The sequence below is a fragment of the Physcomitrium patens genome, chromosome 17 (assembly GCF_059467195.1).
Source record: "Physcomitrium patens ecotype Gransden chromosome 17, ASM5946719v1, whole genome shotgun sequence".
Classification (NCBI taxonomy): domain Eukaryota; kingdom Viridiplantae; phylum Streptophyta; class Bryopsida; order Funariales; family Funariaceae; genus Physcomitrium; species Physcomitrium patens.
In genome coordinates this window covers 7,317,842-7,339,438 of record NC_143426.1, presented here as the reverse complement: position 1 = coordinate 7,339,438, position 21,597 = coordinate 7,317,842, and the positions used below count along the sequence as shown (strand labels likewise).

General features: G+C 34.1%; 3 protein-coding genes across 10 annotated transcripts; 2 read left to right on the top strand and 1 right to left on the bottom strand.

Annotated features, from left to right (window-relative positions):
- The first annotated feature begins 4,795 nt into the window (after window positions 1–4,795).
- LOC141046407 (uncharacterized) lies at window positions 4,796–5,362 on the top strand. Its single transcript, XM_073540164.1, has one exon. It carries the CDS (start codon window positions 4,796–4,798, stop codon window positions 5,360–5,362), a length of 567 nt encoding a protein of 188 aa, XP_073396265.1.
- A 9,210-nt stretch (window positions 5,363–14,572) lies between these two features.
- On the bottom strand, window positions 14,573–19,023 carry LOC112294001 (uncharacterized). 8 transcript variants are annotated; one of them, XM_024544062.3, is made up of 6 exons: window positions 18,728–19,023; window positions 18,366–18,443; window positions 15,976–17,876; window positions 15,241–15,608; window positions 14,984–15,055; window positions 14,573–14,826 (listed from the first exon to the last, which is right to left on the bottom strand). In XM_024544062.3, the coding sequence occupies exons 3-4, from the start codon at window positions 17,833–17,835 to the stop codon at window positions 15,534–15,536; spliced, it is 1,935 nt and encodes a 644-aa protein (XP_024399830.1). In that variant the 5' UTR covers window positions 17,836–17,876; window positions 18,366–18,443; window positions 18,728–19,023; the 3' UTR covers window positions 14,573–14,826; window positions 14,984–15,055; window positions 15,241–15,533. The 8 variants fall into 8 exon arrangements, with proteins under 8 accessions (XP_024399830.1, XP_024399825.1, XP_024399829.1 ...); XM_024544057.3 differs by having other exon boundaries at window positions 18,656–19,019; XM_024544061.3 differs by having other exon boundaries at window positions 18,366–18,465; window positions 18,728–18,864.
- A 154-nt stretch (window positions 19,024–19,177) lies between these two features.
- LOC112294026 (uncharacterized) lies at window positions 19,178–21,597 on the top strand. The gene is made up of 3 exons (XM_024544110.3): window positions 19,178–19,357; window positions 19,481–19,655; window positions 20,124–21,597. Exons 1-3 carry the CDS (start codon window positions 19,268–19,270, stop codon window positions 20,291–20,293), a joined length of 435 nt encoding a protein of 144 aa, XP_024399878.1. The 5' UTR covers window positions 19,178–19,267; the 3' UTR covers window positions 20,294–21,597.

Sequence of the window (21,597 nt, the reverse complement as noted above, 5' to 3'; positions counted from 1 at the left end):
TGGTTTCATGTACTGGGACAATAAGAATACCACATAATCATCCATAATAGACTAAGATGAGAATTCCCAGTGTAGTTTTCAATTCGGAATTTTCCCAAATTACTGTTTCACATTGCGCGTCCAACTTTCAATGGATTTTTTTCAGAGAGTGAATCTGAGTGGCTCTTGGGAGACCCTTTATCAGCAAGTACAACTCATGTTGCTTGGGAACCACCTGATTGTGCTTTCGAATATCTCTGAGTTGTGAAGGTCACTTGGCTTTCAGTCCCATGACGCTAGTTCAGTGCTGCTCTGAGACATCGAACTACGTCCAAGACTTTCGTTGGAACAAGCTGGCACTCTGTCGGAATTTGGTTCATTACCTATCCTCACCTCAAACGCTTTCTGTCACGTTGAAGTGCTCCTGATTAGTCCAAAAGCCTGCAAAACCGTGCTTCTTTTACAAAATCATCACCATGGCTGTGGGAAGAATGTGCTTCCAGAAATTTCTTGCAACCAGCATCATCAAACAAGTGACCCTGTCGGCGAGAACTCAAGCTTGTTAGCTGTGATGGAATTTTACGCTGATCCACTGGGGGAAAGAGTCTCAAGAAATCTTCTGAACTGGAGGCAGTGGGAGTCATCCCGCAAAACTCGAGGTGGAATCGTCTCTACTGATGGAAGATAGTGAACAATTCTACTTCGTTCCATTCGACAAGCAAAGATCCACCGTCTCAATGAGAAACAACAATCGTCTGAGCTGGATGTGAAGAGACCCTGGAAAAGTCTCCGGAAAAGCGGAAAATGAAACGAAAAAACAGAGAGTTCAAAACGGGGGCCGTCGTGATACCCACCGTGGAGAACTGATCGGCAGTGTGATGTATACAAGATCATCGACTTCCGCACAAATAATGAATGACTAAACTAAATGGACTAACCCAGAGGAGTTGCTCGATTTTATGCGCTCAAGAGGCTGCCTACAGTGATCCACGGAGATGACGCTGGAAACGACAGCTGCTCTTCACCGAGCTGTTTTCATTTTCATTTTCATTTTTATATTTGGCGTTAGTGGAGACAACCTTGGCTTCAGAAGTCAAGCCAGTTCGGCCGACGATTCAGCATGATATATGAGGGGGATACGTCACTAATCCAACAAGCAGGGCCACCCCAATTCATGAAGCTTCACAACGTGGTTCCTCCATGTGTCGACTAGTGTTCCAGCATCTTTTCAACAAACTGCAAAAAGTAAGTCGAGCTTTCGTGATTCGTCGATCCGCGACTGCTTTTGGACAACACCTGCGACGTCCAACAAATCGCTTCGAATACTCGCGGACGCATCCTCAAATCCTTCTCATCTGACCACGCACAATTGTTGGGGACAGTTCCATCATCCAAAATTGTGGTCACCCCCGAGACTCTATGTCCAAAAGCAGTCGCGGATCTTGTCAATGACTTCTTCATTGAAGAAACAGTCTCCGACATCACAAGCATATGATATTATGTGTTTTTCCTTGTTTTTGGTTTCTCTTGGTTGTGGCAAGGTACTGAATAGTGTACCTTGTTTATGAGATTTGTTGCTCAAAAAATGTGATCTCAGAATCGCACATTTTAATGCCAGTTAATGCAATTAGTGCAATGCAATGAATAATGAAAAGTTGACATTGGCATTTTAATCATTGTAACCACTACTGTTATGAAGTTCTTCACAGTAGAATTTTTTCTACAATAATGGTATGTGTTTTTTTACCATGATAGACTTATATTTCATTGCTCAGTGACTGGGTAATGACACCATATAAAGAATTATGCCATCAAATTGTGGACTTTGTGTGAACCAGTATCAAAAGAAGTGGTTCAAAATTTAAATGTTTTTGGAGTCAACATTGAATAATTGAATGTAGAATTACATTAAAAAACAAGCAATCAATTTAATTTTAGACACATCATGGTTGATGTAAATAATATTCTATCAAATGATTTCTAGACCATGGAATTTTTAATGTCGGAAAATTCAAATCTGATGTTCAAATAATTCTATAATTTATTCTAAATAATAATAATTAGTTTTAAAATATTGATGGATAAAGATCTAACAAATATTTTAGTTTAATACAGAATGCACTCTTAATGAATATTTAATTGAAAAGATAATATATACTTGTTATAGATGTGCACAAAATATTATAGACTTAAAATATTGAATATTAATAAAAAAAATATTATATTTATAATTATTTTTATATATGAATATTATATTTATAATAAGTAAAAGAATGTGCTTCAAATCACATATAAAAATATTAAATTTAATATTAAGTCTACATACAAATACTTTAAATAATTAATAACACCTAATAAATAATTATTTAAAAAAATTATAATTATATTGTTATTTATCTTACAATAAATTTTTTATGAACATGTTGTAAAGAATTCCTACATAATTTAAGTAAATAGAAGTAAATGGAAGTGTATAAAATATATTAAGTAGATAAGATAATCTTTAATCTTACTATTGTATTTCTTATATTCTAATCTTAATTTAAAACTTTCTAACCTCTTTATATTTTGTAATAGCTATTTTAGATTTTTATTTTATTTTATATTAAAGAATTTTTTTATTAAATTTTCTTTTTTGATAATAGATGAATGTGTTGTCATTTTACAAATATATCTAAATTTATGTACTTAATAATTTAATAAGACTAATATATATATATATATATATATATATATATATAACATCAAATTTATTTTTTTAAATAAAAAATAATGAACTTCTTTTATTTAGAAGCATCAAGGTACTTTAAAAGTAATTTTTTTTTCTAAAATTAATAATATTTTTACAATGAAGCATTGGTTTTTTATATCTTTTTTATTTATAAATTTTTAAGTTCTTATAATTATGGTAGATTCAATTAAGATGAAGAATTTTGTAATACAAATGCAAAAACAAATAAGAAACATGATGCTTGTTATATATTGAATTTGTCTAGTACTTCAACCAACATCACAAATAAACAATTATGAATATACAAGTTTGATAGAATCTTCTTTAATAAATGCACCACTTCAAATATCTTAAGCAAACACAACTACACCAATTAGAGAGTAAAGAGTTATTCTTGTATAATAGTTTGATGGTACTACACTTAAATTATGAGAATTTATCTATCAAGTGAAACTTTTTATTTATTTTTAATTTGTAGTTGTTTTATTCAAGTATCTCAAGTCAAATATATTGAATATTATTGAGTTGATCAATTTACACTTCCAAAACCATGAAACTTTTATATGCCTCTTTTGTTACTATTGTCGAGGTAGAGAGAATTTGCCTTAAGAAAGTGCTAGGCTTTTGGTTGTCACTAATTGTTCAATGAAGTTTCAAGATAGAAAAACACAAATTTCATATATAAAATTGTCCTTATAGGGGCAATGACATCAATGCATAAGCCTTAAGTACCAAAGATCATCCAAAATGTGATAAAAATATTCTAAAACCTCATATATCCTTAAGGTGAAAATTTTCCAAACTTCAATAGCTCATATCTCATAATTGGACTGTCCAAACAAATTAAATTTTTATATGAAGTACTGATATACTGTAGACAATTACTACAACAAATTTCAACTACAAATTTGTCACAAATCTTGAAATATCACCAAAATCCTAACAATAGCTTCAAATCCTATAATCAAAATAGATAAATCTCAAAATAAATTTTCTTACATCAACTCTTTTTAAATTAAGTTACTAACCACTTTATTACACATCAATTTTTATAAATATATTATATGTTTTAGTTAATTTTTACATACTATAAACAATTACAATATGACATCGTAACTTACATGTAAGATTAAAATCCTTAAGAATCAAATAGATCTATGCATAGGATGATATCATAATGCATTGTGATACCATATTAACATCAATACCCTTGTTTGTATTATCAAGGCTCAAAAAAATACAAATCATCATACTGACCTCAATCCTACTTGTCCAATTTTTCTAAGTATTATTGAAGGTTTGTAACATATCCATCTCTTGAGATTCCACATTACATGGATGATGGGGAACTGCTGCTGTCACCTAGGCAAGAGTTTGTTGAATCCATACTCCTAAAAAGATGTTTTTCAAAGTATGGTCGTGCTTAGCATGTGGCATGACTCGCAGTATCATGCAAGGGAAGAGGGTTCCTTTGAGGACGGCATTTGTCAACTGGGTCTAGGTTGAAAACTCTGAACTCTTTAACCTCCTCCCACCCGCTAAAAGATATAAGTTCGCATCAAACAAAAGTAAACTACTGATTGACCGGACATAAAGTTCAAAAGCCCACACTGCTTCTCTGAAAAACACTTCGCTCATTCGTCGGCTCTGGTTCTTTTCGACACCACGTCAACCCCAAGCATCCCTTGCATGTTGAAATGTCCCTCAATGATAAGGCCGGTTTGAATTAGACCCTGAACTTCAAGTAACAAAAAACATGATCCTCTGACACGCCATGCCGTCTCCTGGAGGAACCCACACGGCGATCGAAGCTCCCTCGCAGACTTCCTCCTCCCTCAAAACGCCCTCGTCAGAAGCATAAAAGAACCAGCTCCGCATACAACCTGCTCAAACCAACACACAGCCTCGACCTCCCAAATCGCTTCGCCGCTCACATCCGCAACCTACAACGACTGACCTACAAAAAGCAGCTCATACAAGACACCATCTCTGCTGCTCGCTGCAACCTGCCTCCTCAATCTCTCCGGCGTTGCTCTGCAGTAGAGGACCATCCGATTCCGCCACAACCCCCTCAGTATCTCCGCGATGGACACTTCACCGCGGTTGGCCGCCACACTCCTGGCGCTGTTGTCGCTTGCTCTGTGTGCTGCCGCAACAGCAAGGGATCTTCGGGACTCCACCTCTTCGATCGACATACCTCGCGATGGGTACAAGCTTCGGCACACGCTCCACGCCAGGGGCTACCAGCACTACCGGTTCAATGGCACGGCGTGGGTGGGGTTCAACGCCACGGCGAAACTATACGATCAGCACAAGCAGGAAGTTGGCGTCCACTACTTTCTTCTGCAGGCTGACGCTCTGGGCGGGCGACCCACCTGGGAGTCTCTGCCGAACAAGATGCGCGGTGTGCCTCGCAGCAGAGTGACGTGCAAGAGCGTGGCGCAGGTGGCGGTGGAGCAGGAAAGCATCCCCTGGGTATTGCTGAAGTCAACCGGGTCCGCCGGCGACGAGAAGTATTTCGGCGGAGTGGCGTACGTTCGACGGATCAACACCAAGCACGGCCTTGCGCCAAGAAACACGAAGAGAGCCCTCGAGGGAGATGTGAAGAAGTCGGCATACGCATGCGACTACTCATTCTATGTGCCAGCGTAGCGGAACTGGTCGCCTCATGAGGAGTTCATGGTCGCATCCGGCGCAGCTCAAAGTGCGCACAAGAGTTACGGAGGGATTCGTGACCATGACCAAAATGGAGGGATTAGCTGAAACATGTCAAGATCACAGAATGCAACGATCGCTCAGACCTGGAGCAGGAAGTGCTGTTGCAACGGATTCTGCGGCAACGTCATGAATCTGGTGGCAGTGGACAGTGCTTCTGAGTTGGTTCTGCAGACAATCCAAATCAGTCAACACTCATGTTTGGTGGAGACAATGATCCTCGTTGAAGAGCAGAAACCAGTCACCCGCACTTACAGTGAAATATGCACGAGACAACACAGTGGCAAACGTCCTACTCGAAAAGCTGCTGCACAACGTTCTTGATTCAGATCGGGAACTGATGTGCAGTGCGATACGGTCCCTTGCTGGAGGGTATCTGCAATCAGTTGAATTGCTCTCAGGAGCTGAAATGAGGTCCAGACTCCTCCACTAACGAAACTGATATCGTTCTCCAGTGATGCCGACATCCAGTTCTGTGCCACATCCTGAGACAGACGCAACAGGTGAACAGTAGGTCCAGTTAGACTTAGTTACTGAGTGATGACACGGAGCTCTTCGTGATTGTCATGGTAAGAGCAGAACGCTGTGCCTGCAACCTAGTTGGGATAGTGGATGATCTTGCAGGGATTTAACGAACAGGAAGTAGGATCAGTGCGAGTCACCGATATAAGAGTTCTGGTATCGAGTTAGAGTAGCTGACCTCCGGCTGCAGAAGCCAAAGCGGTTCACAGATGATTGTAGAATCACCCGGAACTGCTCAAGTGCGGTTGGTATCACAGTATATGCGTATAGTTCATAACTTATTGCATCAATTTTTCTGATGTAAAAGGCGTAACTGATAATGAGAAGTTTTTCAATTGATTTTAGTATGTGTATGATATAGTTTTGTTTTTGTTTATTTTTAATTTTTTTGTGGTGTGTCTCAACTAGAGTTTTTTGTTGTTCTGTATTAACATATATTTTTGGTTGATTTTCTGGATGTTTAATGTCTAAAAGGTTAAAATTCGATGGCATGGTTATTCTCTTCCACAAACACGATTAACTGTAAGTAGGTGGCGGCTATTCAACAAATTGGAAAAGAAATGCTTTTACCAGATCTCATGATTTTTCAGATGGTATGGCTGTATAATGTTGTTGCTAATTTGAAAAAGTTACAAGTTATCATAAAGTTATGTTGTGCCAATTCCCTTATGCACTAAACATATGCATTTTAACAATTAATAAGAGTATTTATTTTTAGAATTTAGATATTTTTTTCTCTTTAATAACTTTTATGTATTTAACCTCAAAAATATAAAATCATCAAAAAATTAAATATAAATTTATGTTTTTGTATATCATCTAATTTTAATTTGAGTAATTTGTTTTTTAATTTTACAGATGTAAAGTAAAAAAAAAGCAAACTAAGAGACATAAAATTAGTATGAAAGACCAAGTTATTAAATTAGAACAAGACTAAATATTAAACTAGGAACAAAGCATTATATGGATGACTTCAAAACATGTATTGGTAAGATTAAGATATCTTTTGTCTTCCTTGTTTGTTTATATTATATTTACAAGGTTTTATATAAGTCTATTAAAAGATTTTTATGAATTATAGAATAAATAAAAAACACTTGAAGCTATAAATTTTAGTGTGTTAATAACATCACTTCTTTACCTAGTAATAATGTATCCAATAAACTTTAATTATATATCTATTCCTATTTTTACACATAATATATTTCTAACTTTTATTTTTTTATTTTAATAATTTCTTTATTATAATTTAGATTTTGGATATATTTTAATCATTAAATATTTAAAAATTTAAAAATTTACTAATTCTACTCTACTTGTTAGTCACTATGATTTTTACTAGTATTTATGATTTTTACAATTTTGACTTAAACATGGTGTTCAAAAAGAACCAATTATATTAGAAACCTTGAGAGATCTTCAAATCTTGCTCCAATTCTTAATTAAAATATAAAAATATATTTATTATATATCTTCAAATCTTCATTAAAAATTTAAAAATATATTTTAAGTTTTTCGAAAATATTTATAAATAAATTATAAAGAAACTGTAAAAAGTCTTATAATATTTTAAAGATTTTTATACAAGTATAAGACTATTTTATTATATATTGGTAGTTTTTGTGAAAACAAAATAGATTTGAATCAACTAAAAAAATCTTATTTTTTACATAAATAATTAAAAAGTCATATTTTTTTTTTTTTTTTTTTTTTTTTTTGCATCTTTTACCTACTAACTTATATTTATGAGTTTTTAATAAATATTGTACATGAATAGAAGAAAATTTATACATTGGTCAAAATAACTAAATATTAATTATTATAATTAAAAAATACTAATTTAATTAAAATAATTACCTCTAAGACTTATTAATACTTGAATTTATTAACTATTTACTTAACAAGATTGTTCTAAATTATAAGATATCTTAAATCTTAATAACTATTTAAGTAATTGAATAGACTCTTTAATATTAGCATTTTTGAATCTAAAAAATGTAAAAATGTTGTTGGCAACAAATCTATCAATTAAGATATATTGAAAGAACTTACACCATATTCTTTGAAATTGCACAATTCTATATATTTGGATTTTTATAAATGTTTGATTTTTTTTTGAACATCACTAAATTTTAAAAAACAATATTTCTTTGAGAAAAAGTGGTATTATAATTTAAAATGATTTTAACAACAAAAACAAATGAACCTATTCTTAACCATTACAATCAAAATCCTCCATATTATACCAAAAAAAATTAAAATTATTATAATTTTGCATCTTAGTAATGAAGTGCTAATAATAATATTAAAATATAAATATGAATGTAATTCTAACATAAAAATAAGTAATTAAAATTAAATTTTAATACCAAATTTAAGGTTTAAGATTTGAGATTCTAGAATAATACAAAATTGTCAACATAGTAGCTAATCAAAGTCGGAGTGTAAATCATATCTTTTTTATAATAACTAATCAATATTATGATATAAAATTTATTTTATCTATGGAAAAAAATAAAATTAATAATAACTATTTTTATATCCAAAAAATACTTAATAATTTATTAATATATTGTCTTTAATCAAAATAGATAGTAATATTTTTTAATATTATATTAAAGGTGATATTTACTTACTTTTGTAATAAATTACTTCTAATTAATAATTAAAATGATATAAGTTATTAATATCTAAGATACTTAGTACCATGAAAAAATGGCTATTATATAATTATTTTATAAAAAACCTTTTATTAAAACCTAGAAAATTTAAAAATAATATCTAAAATCTTATAAAATTATTTTTTAATTATATTTATAAAATTTAAATATCTTTGTAGTGCAAAGTTGGAATCATATAATACTTGGACAACTTATTAGAAAAATGACACTTTGGAGCAATATTAGAATAATGTTTAGAAGTTAATAAAGATTTATGTTTATTACTATAATGACCATGTCTTAGAAGAAAAAAAAAAAGAAAAAAAATTAACACCTCTAATTTTTTTTAATAATAGAATTTTATATTAATAAGAATTTAAGTTTGAATATTTTTTTTAAAGTTGTAATAATTCTAATAATAAAAAATTTTACAAATATTATCCATGATTATTCCTATATATTATATATAACTATGTATAACATATATATACATATATCAGATTATCTTATTTTATATACAAAAGTATTTATAACCATATTATTAATAACAAAGATAATAGAGTTAAAATGTAAGAGATTGAATCTAAAATACTTTAAATCTATCCTATTGCATAAGATATTTCTAAAAAATAAAAATAAAAATAAAATTATTTTGGAATTAAACTTAGGACATAAAAATAATACTAAAAATATCAAAACCGAATTTCTTATTATAACTATTTTATATTTAAAAAAAATAAAAAAATAAAAATTTATTAAAAAAAATAAAAATTCATATATATATATATAAAATTAAAATATCTATTTTTTAATACCATTTAATAATTTGAATAGAATATATATATATATATATATATATATATATATATATATATATATAATGTTTTAAAAATAAATAGTATATATAACATACATGATTAGATGATTTCTTTAATCTAAGATAGGACAATATTTAATATTTAATTAAATTTTCTAAGGCTATTGAAGACTTAAAAAAATCAAAAGTATGTCAATTATATTGTTATTGCTATTAAAAGTAGGATTTAAAAATTAAATTTAATCAAATACATATATTGTATGGAAAGATTTTTTTTTTTTTTTTTTTTTTTTTTTTTAAATGAGAATGCAAATTTATAAAATTATAAACTACTTTAAATTGATGTAAAGTTATCTTCTATTTAAAAAACACACATATATAAAAGCTGTCCAAACTGAATTTTTTTTCAATATAATTATAATAAAAATTATTTTAATTTTAAAATAATAAAAACTTTAATTATAAATTATTAATTATATTCATAAGATATAGATTAATTAATAAAATTTAGATAAGAAATCATACTTTTTAATTAAATAAAACAAAGTTACTTAGGCATGAAGAATAATAATAAAAATTAAATATTTTACTATCAAATAAAATTAATTTAAAAAAATAAAAGATGATCAATTATCATCAAAAGTTTAAACTACATATTTAATAAAAAATTTAAAAAATGTGGTCTCATATAAATAATTAATATTACAATTGTATATAATAAAAAATTAAAAAATTAAAAAATAATTTAATTAAATCGAATATTATTAAAAAAGATATTTACATGAATAGAATGAGTTGATTTATTAAAATTATCAATAATTAGATCTATATATATATATATTATTTTTTATTTTAATTTTTTTACACTTTTTTGCTTTATTATCTTAATTTTTTTTGAAATTGATGAAATTCAAAAAACAAAATAAGAAAATTGTAATTAATAAATTAACTTTAGGATTTGAAATTTTATTTAGATATGAACAAATATGAGAGTGAGCTATATTTAATACTTTATACGACAAATAATAGTTTTATATACTACATTAATAATAAAACGATGAAATCAAGATTTCCACAATAATTTAATTATTTGGAACAAAGTTTATTTAAATTATTCAACACATTGAATTATATCTTTTTGTCACAATACCACTCATACATAGTTTCAAAGTTTTCTATTCTTTTAAATTCTTCATCTTGACATTGAAACCCCTCAATTTGAAAATGTTTGCAATTATCTTTTTTTTCTTCTAACTTAAAATTAATTTCAGTTCAAGTTCCTTACTAGCTAGTTGATTGGTAAGCTTTTTACTTTTGGCTTAAAAATTTGACATACTTGTCATTGCTCTAATGATGGAGTGTTCTAAAAACATCACTTGGTACAATGACCTATTTGTAGTCTTTAAACATCCAAATCAAGTCCATGTTTTAAAACTCTAATATAAGAGATATAATTGATATTGATTTCTATGTAGGATGAATCGAAATGTTTAAATTGACAAGACCATCTTATTTAGATGGAGTTCTAAGACTATTTATAATGTAGTACTTACAGTTACTTCATGAACTAATACTATGTACTAATATCATGTATTAATTTTGCACATACAATAAATACTTTAATTTTGGCATGATGACAATCATCTGCATTAACTATGTATTTCTATGCCAATGGATTAAATATCTTTGTTATTATTTCATTTATGTTTCAAAAATAATGACTAATAATTAGTCTCATTCTTATCTTTAGCCTAATTGGAACTAAGTAAACAAAGCATCATTAGGCTTCAACCACAATTGCTTGCCTTGCCTAATAATTATTGAAAGATTTGTACCTTGTCTCCTACATCCATGCCTATATTTTATGACATTGCTCTTATTGATGTAAGTAGTAACATTGTTGGAGCAATCAACTAAGGGTGCTTTATCTTGCCTTCTTCCTCTCAAATATAGACCATTATAAGAATTGAGTTAGACTAAAAAAAAGGTTAATTGAAGATGTAATATATTGGATGGATTGTAGTATGTATGCAAGTATTTGAGAACATCATCCTTAATGTTGAATTGGCATAGTGGTTGAGATCACAATAAGATTCAATGGATGGTTTGAATCATAAGTAAGTTTTTATCATTTATTAGTAATGATTTAAACCTTGGCTTGAATTTTAGAGTAATATGATTTATTAAATTAGATGAGTTTATTTTGTTATAAGACAAATGTTGAACTAAGTTTTGTATGTTTCTTTTGTTGATGCAAGTAGTAACATTGCCAAAACAATTGACCAAGTGTACTTTGCCTTATCTTCTTTCTTTGAAAAATAGATAGATAAAGAACTAAATTGGACTTAGGAGTGGTTTACTAAAGGTATAGTAGATTGGATGGATTAGAGCTTGAACAAAAGAATATAAGATTAGTTTCTATAGAACCAAGTTGCTACTATTTTTTAATATTATATTTAGTAATTTTTTTTATAGCTAGAAGTATGAAAGTGAATAGATTGTTATATTGATAGTGAGTTGTAAGTATGTTGTATTGATTGCAAATTAAAAGCATGCTATATTATAAGAGAATGGATTTAGTTTTTAATTTAGATAAGAATAGAATAAAAAGAAGTAATATTATAAAATAACCTGACAGGAAATGCAAAGATGTTGAGAAGAGAAGGAGGCACTGATGAGTGTGGAGGACGAGATGCGGCTTAATTTATAGGAGCAATATCAAGAATTCCAGCCGCAACTCAAAAATCTCATGACCCCGAGCACCTTGGTGAGGCGTAGAGGTGGTGGCATAGTGGTGATGGCACCACGTACAAGGCTCGCGAGTATGGTGGTGATGGCAGTGAGGATCTAGCAAGCTTGCAGTGAGGGTCGTGGTGTTTCTCTTTTTAATCAACGATGAGGAACACAGACCACGAGTAACATTGAGTACCACGAGTCACATATTGTGGAACAAAAATATCCCAAGTGTTTGATAGGAAATTCTTTAACTCAAAATCCACAATCTCACTGTGTTTCCTATTCACTTGGTTAGAACCGAGCGCTGTATGCAATCAAAATACCACGCGCCTGGTATGGATCCTTTAGTATTATGTGAAATTCAATAATACCTGTGAATTTCTTTAGTACCTGTGAAATTCAGTTCCTTTCAAATTCGTCTTTGTCCTCAGTCCTCTAAATCGCATACTTTAACAATTAAGAGTAACCAAGCTTATGAGACAATGATCTGTGCAAACAGAATATAGAAGTGGAGGTGGCAGCGAGGACCGCAGCAAAGAGGGGGTGGCAGCAAAACCTTCAAGAGACAAGGGCAGAAACGGACAAAAAAAGCCAAAAAGGGACGCTCACAACACAAGGCTTAGGCCCCATTCCAATGCATAATTGGAAATTTCTTGATAAGTTATCACACATAGGAATAGATCTGATATTATGGTAAAATTGAGGAATATGTGTGCTACTATACAAAAGGATAGTGCCATAGACTGAACCGTATCTTAACCATGCAGCACCGGAGCGCACTCACAATTTGATGTCGATCAACTCGATCTGGACAACACCATCATGAGCTTTGATTCGTATCCAAGTGTGCACATCGTGAAACAGTGCAATTATCAATTCTAAATGGTGTGGACCAGCATTCCAATGATGGCGACAGTTTCACTACTTGCCTCCAACTGCCAATAGTTTCGATGCTCTGTAGCTCTAGAGCTACATTTTTGATTGCTCGACTACTTGACAACAAATCACAATTGGAATGGTTCCACATCAACGCCCAATTTGTGAGGGGATCTCGTTCCATTTCGCAGAAGAAATCTTGTGAATGATATTTTCTGCTCTAATGAGGATTTGCGTGCTTTTCGCAGCCAGGATCGCAATGCGGTGAGGGTTGCTGTGCGAGAAAAGTAGCGGTGGCAGAGTGGGGGTGTCAGCAAGGCTTGCAGCAAAGTATGCGTGCCTCAACAAAAACTTCAAGAGACAAGGGCAGAAACGGACAAATGAAAGCCAAAAAGGAATGTGCGGCACGCAGCTTAGGTCCCATGTGCATAATTGGAAATATAAAATTATATAAATAGATAATATCATTAGACATATTGATCATTTTTTAAAAATGAAAACAATTAAAAAATTTATTTACAAGTCTACAGGTCTAAATTATTTATTATATAATATCAAAAGCATTTGCAGAATAATAAAAAAGAATCAGTTTTTTTTTTTTTTTTTTTTTTTTCAGATAAAACTTTTATCAAAGAATTTTTTTTCTGAAAAAGCAAAAATATTGTATTTTAAAGATTTAAATATGTATAAAAAATACTCAATATTATAAAAAATGAATTTTATTTAGGTTTTGACTTTTTTTCTTATTATTTCTTGTGTAGTTTAGAAATTTTTTAAACTAACTATAATAATAAGATTTGTAATGGAATGGCCATAAATAAAATCCTATTTATGTTGGTGTTCCTACATACACCTAACATAATTTACAGTTATCTTTAATACGTGGCATGAAAAAAAAAGATTTTAACTTCACTAAACAAAATTGATTAAAATTGTTTGATTCTTTTTAATATATATATATATATATATATATACATAGTTATTAGATGTATAATGCTAATAAGATAGAATTATAAAAAAAACTACAAAATCAATTATTAAATACAAAAGATTCAAATGGTTTTGGTCAATAAAATACAAGATTGAAAGTGATTTTAATCTTTTCTTTGTGTACTTAGAATACAATTGTCTCACAGATATTTTTTTAAGATAGTATATCTTACAGGTCAAGTGCATAAATAATAAGTTGCATTTTTTGTAACTTCTTTGGTTTAACAATCTCCTATAAGATTTTTTTATACCTACATAGCAAAGAACATATTTTAAAACATTTGTTGATTCATTATATTTCAAAGATACTTCTAAATTTTTATATGCTTAAAAAACATGTAATCAATTAGTCTTTTGAAAAAATAATACTATTTTAGACTTGTGCAAATAAACCATCTAATATATTCAAGTATAAAATTTAAAATGTTGTCGAATATTCTATCCACCCTCGATAATATCATTAATCATTAAGCATCTCTTTCAAAGTTGTAAAATTAAATTCAATATAACACCTCTTTTTGACAAAAAAAGAAAGAAAAAAGTCACTTTCTGAAATCTTCATCTTTACTTGATATTATACTTTCAAAAGTTGTAACAACTTAACTTGCTTAAAGTTATGACAACTTATCTCATAGTGTTACCAATGTTATACACGAACATGAATGAATATATAAAATGATTGCGCTCACTGGACATGTATGAACCTGAAAAAAACAGTTGCCATCGGCTGTAACTGGAACGACTTCAACACCCAACAAGCCTAATTGTTCATTCAGGCTTGCAATCTCCAGCACCTTATCCTGCACAATGTCACCTACTCAGCAAATGCCAGTGCAACTTCCCCAGTCTGTCATCTGATACCAGTTCATGTTAAACAACAGATAGGTACCACACCATAAAATTGCGAACCCTGAATCAGTCACAGCAACCACCTGTTTGATCCAGAAAACCCGTTACCTGATCGTGTGGAATTGTACCAATCCTATCAAGCAGCAGAACCGTTGCAGACTATGAATAGCAAAGAGCTTTCTGCAGCATACGGTAACCCCAACCAAACCAACTGAATACTAATGATACTAAGGCTTCAACAAGGATAGCTACAAGCAATATTGTTCCATGTACTTGCAAACACCAACAGGCTACTCCACACAAAGTACATGAAATCAAGACAAATTTCACTGCAGAGTAGTTACGAAGAGGACTTGAAGCAACACCTTGTATCGACGGCCTGATGCTCTCATCCGCAGGCCTGTCCGTTTCTGGCCCATGTCACAGAGAAGTAATTGTCTTCTTATATTAAGACTGGCTTCTCTGGATAACCCTTTGCATACCAAAATCTGCGATGCCGCTATCCAAAACCGAGCTAGTGACTTCCACAGCACCAAACTACACGGGTGGCCCAACGAAGTTCCCCTAACTCCTTCCAACTCCAGTGTGAATCAAGTCACACGAACTCGCCCTCACCACCGCAATCACACACCAATTATCCATCGCCTCCGCAGCCTCTCTACCCGCCAAACAAACTGAGAGAGTTCACAAATTTTCCTTGTGGTTGAGGGTAGCCATTTCGTGGAGTTGGCTTCTGTAAAGGAGAAATTTGATTAGCATAATACGTAAACCATTATCTCTCGTACCAACTTCTCACACATCATGATCAAAACCACAGTTTTCTGTTCATGTTCAAGGTTGTACCTATGGAATAGGATGAATTAAGAAATCTAAAAACTACATGTTGCAAAAACCAAGCTCAGGTTCTACAAGAAAATGATGCAAGAACAAATCACATACTAGTCAATCAAAGAATCCAAGCAGTTATGACTGGACAATTCTGAACGCCAAGCATGATATTTTCTCTTGTTAATGATAGAGAACATTCTATTTGTTACGGAAATTAAACCAAAGTGAAGTACAGTATGCATATAACATGAAGCACCATATTAGCATCATACCAAAATCTCTCTGTTGATGTCGCTCAAGTCTTTGACGATGTCCTTAAAGGGAGGTCTTTTGGAGGGATCATCCTGCCAACAACTCTCAACCAGTGATATCAATCTCTCATCATTTAAAAAGTTCTCTTTTTGGCATTCTTTACGAAGGGGTGGTCTCAAAGTACCCTCAATTACGCCTTGTCTCAATTTCTTTCGAGAATGCACGTTACAATAGAGCTCCTCTCCTGTTAGAACCTCAAATGCTACAATGCCAAAGCTGTACACATCAAGAGCTTTCGGAAAACAGATGACCTCTGTCTTGTCACCGAGCCACTTCAATAATTCTGGTGCTGAATACTTGGTAGTTCCCCATCTCGGTTGGAATTTACCTTTGGATTCTTTGTTCATGCTTTGAGCATTATCAAAATCAGCAACCTTAGCCAAATAACGTTTTTCATTCTCTGAAATCAAAATTTCGCTTACAAGAATATTTGAAGACTTCAGATCGCCATGTACCACATTATTTACATGCATATCTGCCATACCTTTTGCACACTGCAGTATTATATCAATAGAGTCATGGTGAGGAAATGGTGGCTCGCTGTCACCCGTTTTTTCCACTTTTTCAATTATCAATTGATATAGATTATAGGGCATGTACTCCATGAATATAGAACTCTTGTTTACAGCATGAGAGACCCCAAAGCAGTAAACAATGTGTTCATTAGATAGTGGTTCCACCACATTGAGCTCCTTCTCTATAGCATCCATCAAGGATTCAGTGTTACGACAATTATTAGTGGAAGATCTTCTTACGCAATCTTTTCTCACAAACAGACCACCTCTCCATGTCACTAACCATACAATCCCACAACTTCCGCGTGCCAACTCTTTCCGTGACATATCACCAGATTCGATATTCCATAGCAACTTTAGAGGATCTTTTTTAGAGTTTCCATCCACAGATCTTTTGAATCCATTCTGACCAAGATCACATGGTTCTTTCTTCTTCCTCCATTCGTGCACATTGTGCATCAATGGGTTCCCTTCCTGTAATGCCTTCTTGAAAATAGCACACGGAAAATGCACTCTCCTACTTGCCTCATTTCTTGTAGATTGCATCTTTGTCCAAAATGGATCACGTGGCAGAATGTTGCTGTGGATGATGATGCTGGAGATAAGTTTTCCACGTTCCTCCATTGTCAATATTGGAGAAAACAATTCTTCAGGAGACTTCTCAGAAGAGATGATTGTCCGCATCCATTGATTCCTTGCAACGCTAAGAAAAAACTCCTCAGACGAACGAGCAGTAAGGCAAATCTCACTCAAGAAATCCAATTGTGGCCCCTTCATATCTAGGATAGATTCACTGAACAACCGGATGAACTTGTGCTCGCTTAGTTCACCACATTCTGCAACGTTTAAAGCTTGATCAACAGGTTGAGCATTGCATAGTTTTATAACTCGATGATGGCAATCAAACTTCTCAACTTTGGGCAGGCTGCGTCTTGCCCCTTCCGCAAGCTCAAACTGCACTATCTTAGCAAGCTCTTCGGTAGGCTTGGCATTCCCACTCATATCAGTACTATGCTCCACTTGCACTTCAATATGCTTGACTTGCTGAGGCAATATGGTTTCTTCACTTGGGAAACCATCAGGTGGCTCTCTGTTCTCAGTCTTGGCGTGCTCTGGCACTGAATAATCAGTAGCTGATAAGTACTCAGTCTTGGCGTCCTCTTCCATTAAAAAATCAGTAGCTGAAAAGTATGCATTCTCGGCGTCTTCTTTCACTAAAAAACCAGTAGCTATCAAGAGCTCAGTCATATTTTTTCCTTCAAATAGACAAACGAAAGGTTGGAAATCTTTTAGCGCGTTCTGCATATGAGCCCCTGTAGTCGCTAAACTCTCCTAATACCTTCACCCTGAGAGCAATTCACCATCCAAAAAGATAACATTTTATATGTGAATAATCAATGTAGGAGACAAGTTTGGATGCAGGCACCCCATCAATCGATAAATTTCACTTTATCGCTTCCTACTGTCACGTTAATCTTAGTACAATCGATACAAAGCTTGTTCTTTTTCCTTCCTCTTCTCAAAGTAAGGCACAGGTGACTCTAACAGCACTGCTAAAGAACACACTGTATCCAAGTTTCACCAAAAAATACTTTTGAATATAGAAAATGAACAAAAACGAAAATGTTGAAGAGCCAAAAATGAAAATATAGTAAGTTATATTTTAGCCATATTTTTACTATTCAAAGCTTTTAAGCCAATTCCAGCACAAGTAGAAAAAAAACTGAAGAAAATTGATTTTTTTACAGGCAAACAAATTTTTTTAAATATAATATTTATATGTTTCTTCAAGGAATTGCTAACCTGCTCTCTGGGTACGGTAATGAAGTGCTTACCTTAATAGAGGAGAAAACTCAGAAGTTCGTCAAGGAGGTGCTATATGTGCACGGATCAGATTCAACCTCCCTTGATCTCTGTATCACAAACCATCAAACCCTGTGCTGGTTATCCTTGTCAGGATATCTGAACCAGTCTTGTCCGCAAACAATGACTCAACTAAACTTAGGTAACAAGTGATGGTGTACTAGGGTTACCCAACTCTGGCGGCAAAAACATAGTGCTAACCTAGTCAAAACAATTCGTAACCCATGTAACCTTAGATCATACAAAAGGAGGAAAGACGTACGATAACCGGCAAGATAGGTCGACAAACTTGTGAACCATCATTCGATGACTTGAATCCGAGTTAGGGATTTACTTGTAGTTGTCCAGAACAAGGACCAGTCTCCAACTTAGACAGCTTCGCCAACTCTTCTCAGAACCAATGGCCGCTTGCATTCTTCTGGTCCTTGTGGTCACACGATCAGAAACGCACGTCCTTCAATTCCACATTGGTTCCTCTGAATGTGGAATGTCCTCCCATGAACCTCTAGAGCTGCTGCACATCCTCTCAAGTGACAATGTTTACAAGTGAGCGGAGAAAGACCAAGAGGCCCTATCTGGGAGGATTACAAAGGCGCCACATTTCTCAACCCACATCCGTGCCTGGAATGCTAAATATGGTCTCCTTGGCGTGGCATCCATTTCCAAAATATAACTTCCGAAAAGTACTGAATAAAATATAAAAAATTAAAAGTTGTCTGCCAAGAAAGTTTGAATTTTTCCCATGCAGACAATGTTGTCTACAAAGTTATAATTGCATGGATGACTGTAAACTGGGACGAGGTCAACGTCATGTGCAACTTTGTTTTTACTTCTATGTTGTTCGGTGTTAGGGTTCCAATTTACTAACTTTCTGATGGATCAGTGCGCCCATAACTTCGCAGGAGCATCCAACACAAAAGATCCACATCCAGCCGCGCAGATCGGAGCTTTGGACCCTTCTTCGGTGAGCTTTCTTTTGCTGAAACAACTTAACTTAAACCCTTGTTGCTGACTCGATTCTTGTTTATCTTTGCTATAGTTTCAGAGGGTTTCCTAAGCAAAGGTGCTCCTGGCGTGGGTCATGCAGGTTAGCAACATCGCCCATGGAGTGGCTGCTGGAGCACCTGTTATCGACGTCTTCCTGTTTTTTTTCCCCAAATCTCCCCGTGTTCGTGTTGCTGCGTGCGGCGGTGTGCTTGTGGTGAGGCGCCGGTGGTGTTCTCTCTCTCGTTGGTGGCTCTGTAGTGGGAGCGTCGGATCTGGTTAGCATTGTTTTTTCTTCTCTTGTGATTCAGTGCTCGTGTTTCTCTCGCTGTTCAATTCTAGAGCGTCGTGATCTCTTGTTTTGTGCTAAGAAGCTGCCTTCATCCCGTTCGTGGTGTGCTGTGAGGTGCCTGTTCTGGTTGTTGAGCACCTGGCGTTGCTGATCTTGTCTAATATAAGGTTGCTGATCGTTGTTGGCATTTTGGATTCTGTCATCTTTTCCATCTGGTTGTTGTCACTTTTAGTCGTAAAATTGCGGGTTTGATTGTCCCCCTTTGGCGGACGGGCTACTTGTGTCTTAGTGTAGTTTATTCATTACTGTGTCGCCCCTTCCTAGTCCAGTTACTGCCGTAGAAAGTGTTTACTTTTTTGCATCCTCAAGCCATTTCCGGGGAGGCGCACTTTCTGTTTCTTTTGTTTTTCTTATCTCTCGCAGTTTCTGCGGTTTGAACTGTTGGCGTCGGCAGTTGTTGCTTCCTCGTCGTTCTGCTGGGCGTCAGGGTGGCTGTCGACAGGGTTTGGTTCCCTCGAGCTGCTTGGTTCTGTGTTTATTTCTTCCCTCCTTGTTCTCACGAGCTGCTGGATTTGCGGAAGTGAGCCGTGGTGCTGGTATACCTGTGGAGGTGGTTACTCATAGTACTGTGGAATTCAACAACGGTTTACAATGAACATGGAGTGACAGCTTAGTGACGCCTTCAGACTCCCATGTGTATGGGAAAGAATTGGTCTATATCGTCAGTGGGTTCGCGCAAGCTGGAGACAATCAGCGACTACCTCCGGTGAGGTGATAAGTGCGAGTGTGCTTTATCACGACTTAATATCCTAGTATCAAGACACATTATACACACAGACAAAGCTTGATTATACACAGCAATTCAGGATCACGGATTTGTTAAGATTTCCAGTATTTGATAAATACTCATCCAAGTCACGCTCTCCATATGTCCTGCCGGACGTGTTCACTTCGTCTTCACGTGCTCTTGGTTGTTCGTTTCGTTCTGTCGCTGTGAGGCGAGGTTCACGTTGCTGGATCTAAGTTGACAAGGACCCTGTCTGAGGTGTTTGGCGGACTAACGAAGGATCGCGTGACTGGTAGCTCTATTGCTGGGAAACCTGTGGAATGCGGCTTCTAGGAGTGTCAAGTTTGTCTATCAGTACCGAGTGTAGAAGAAGTTGAACGAATGTTGCGTGGGCTCATGCTATTGAGGAACGGTTTGCCGAATCCTTCGCTCTGTGCGATAGATCTTCGGCTTGGTGTAGTTGAAGCACGATTTGTGGTGTCGAAGCATTAACTAGGATTTGTTTCGAGTTGCTGCTGTGACGATGCTGCATTGGTGGGGAAGGTGAATGTATCCAGCAGTGTGGAAGTGGAGTGACAATCTATCGTCTCCTCTGATGAACAGACGATTGTCTTCTACGTGATCTGCCCTTGTTCCAGTCGTCATCACCTTCATGTTCTTGCTGCCGATGCTCAAGGCGTTTTGTTGTTCTACGTGCTGTCTTCAATCTCACTTGCACCTGCACTGGACACTTGAAGCAGGCGCCTCGGAAGGTCTTGTGGGTTAGTTACTCCGCATAGGATGATAAAATAAATGTTAAAAGTATTTAAAACGATTGTGGTATCAGCAGCATAGCACTGTTGAACTCAATCAAGGTTGATTCTGTAAGTCACTGGTCATCCTAGTTTTTTTCCAATACTGTCTCGTTCGTAAACCGTAAGTGTCGAGAAATCCTCATCGTAGACCAGAATAGAGAGAGGAAGTCTTGTTACCACAACCCATAGGAAGTCGTAGGAAGTTGCAAGAATGATCAGCACTTAACAATTACACAAGAGGACACATTAAATCTGCAGAAAGATTGAAGGGATCGTGTGAAGCTGAGTGCAAGAAGATCGAAATTTCTACCTTGTTCCAATTAGCCTTCGACGCATTTTATTCTTCA

Coding starts and splice junctions, on each gene's coding strand:
- LOC141046407 (XM_073540164.1), top strand. CDS start 4,796: ATGGACACTTCACCGCGGTTGGCCGCCACACTCCTGGCGCTGTTGTCG.
- LOC112294001 (XM_024544062.3), bottom strand. CDS start 17,835: ATGCAGAACGCGCTAAAAGATTTCCAACCTTTCGTTTGTCTATTTGAA. Junction 15,609..15,975: donor ACATCAACAGAGAGATTTTG/GTATGATGCTAA, acceptor TCTCCTTTACAG/AAGCCAACTCCACGAAATGG.
- LOC112294026 (XM_024544110.3), top strand. CDS start 19,268: ATGGATCAGTGCGCCCATAACTTCGCAGGAGCATCCAACACAAAAGAT. Junction 19,358..19,480: donor GAGCTTTGGACCCTTCTTCG/GTGAGCTTTCTT, acceptor TGGGTCATGCAG/GTTAGCAACATCGCCCATGG. Junction 19,656..20,123: donor TAGTGGGAGCGTCGGATCTG/GTTAGCATTGTT, acceptor TGGCGTCGGCAG/TTGTTGCTTCCTCGTCGTTC.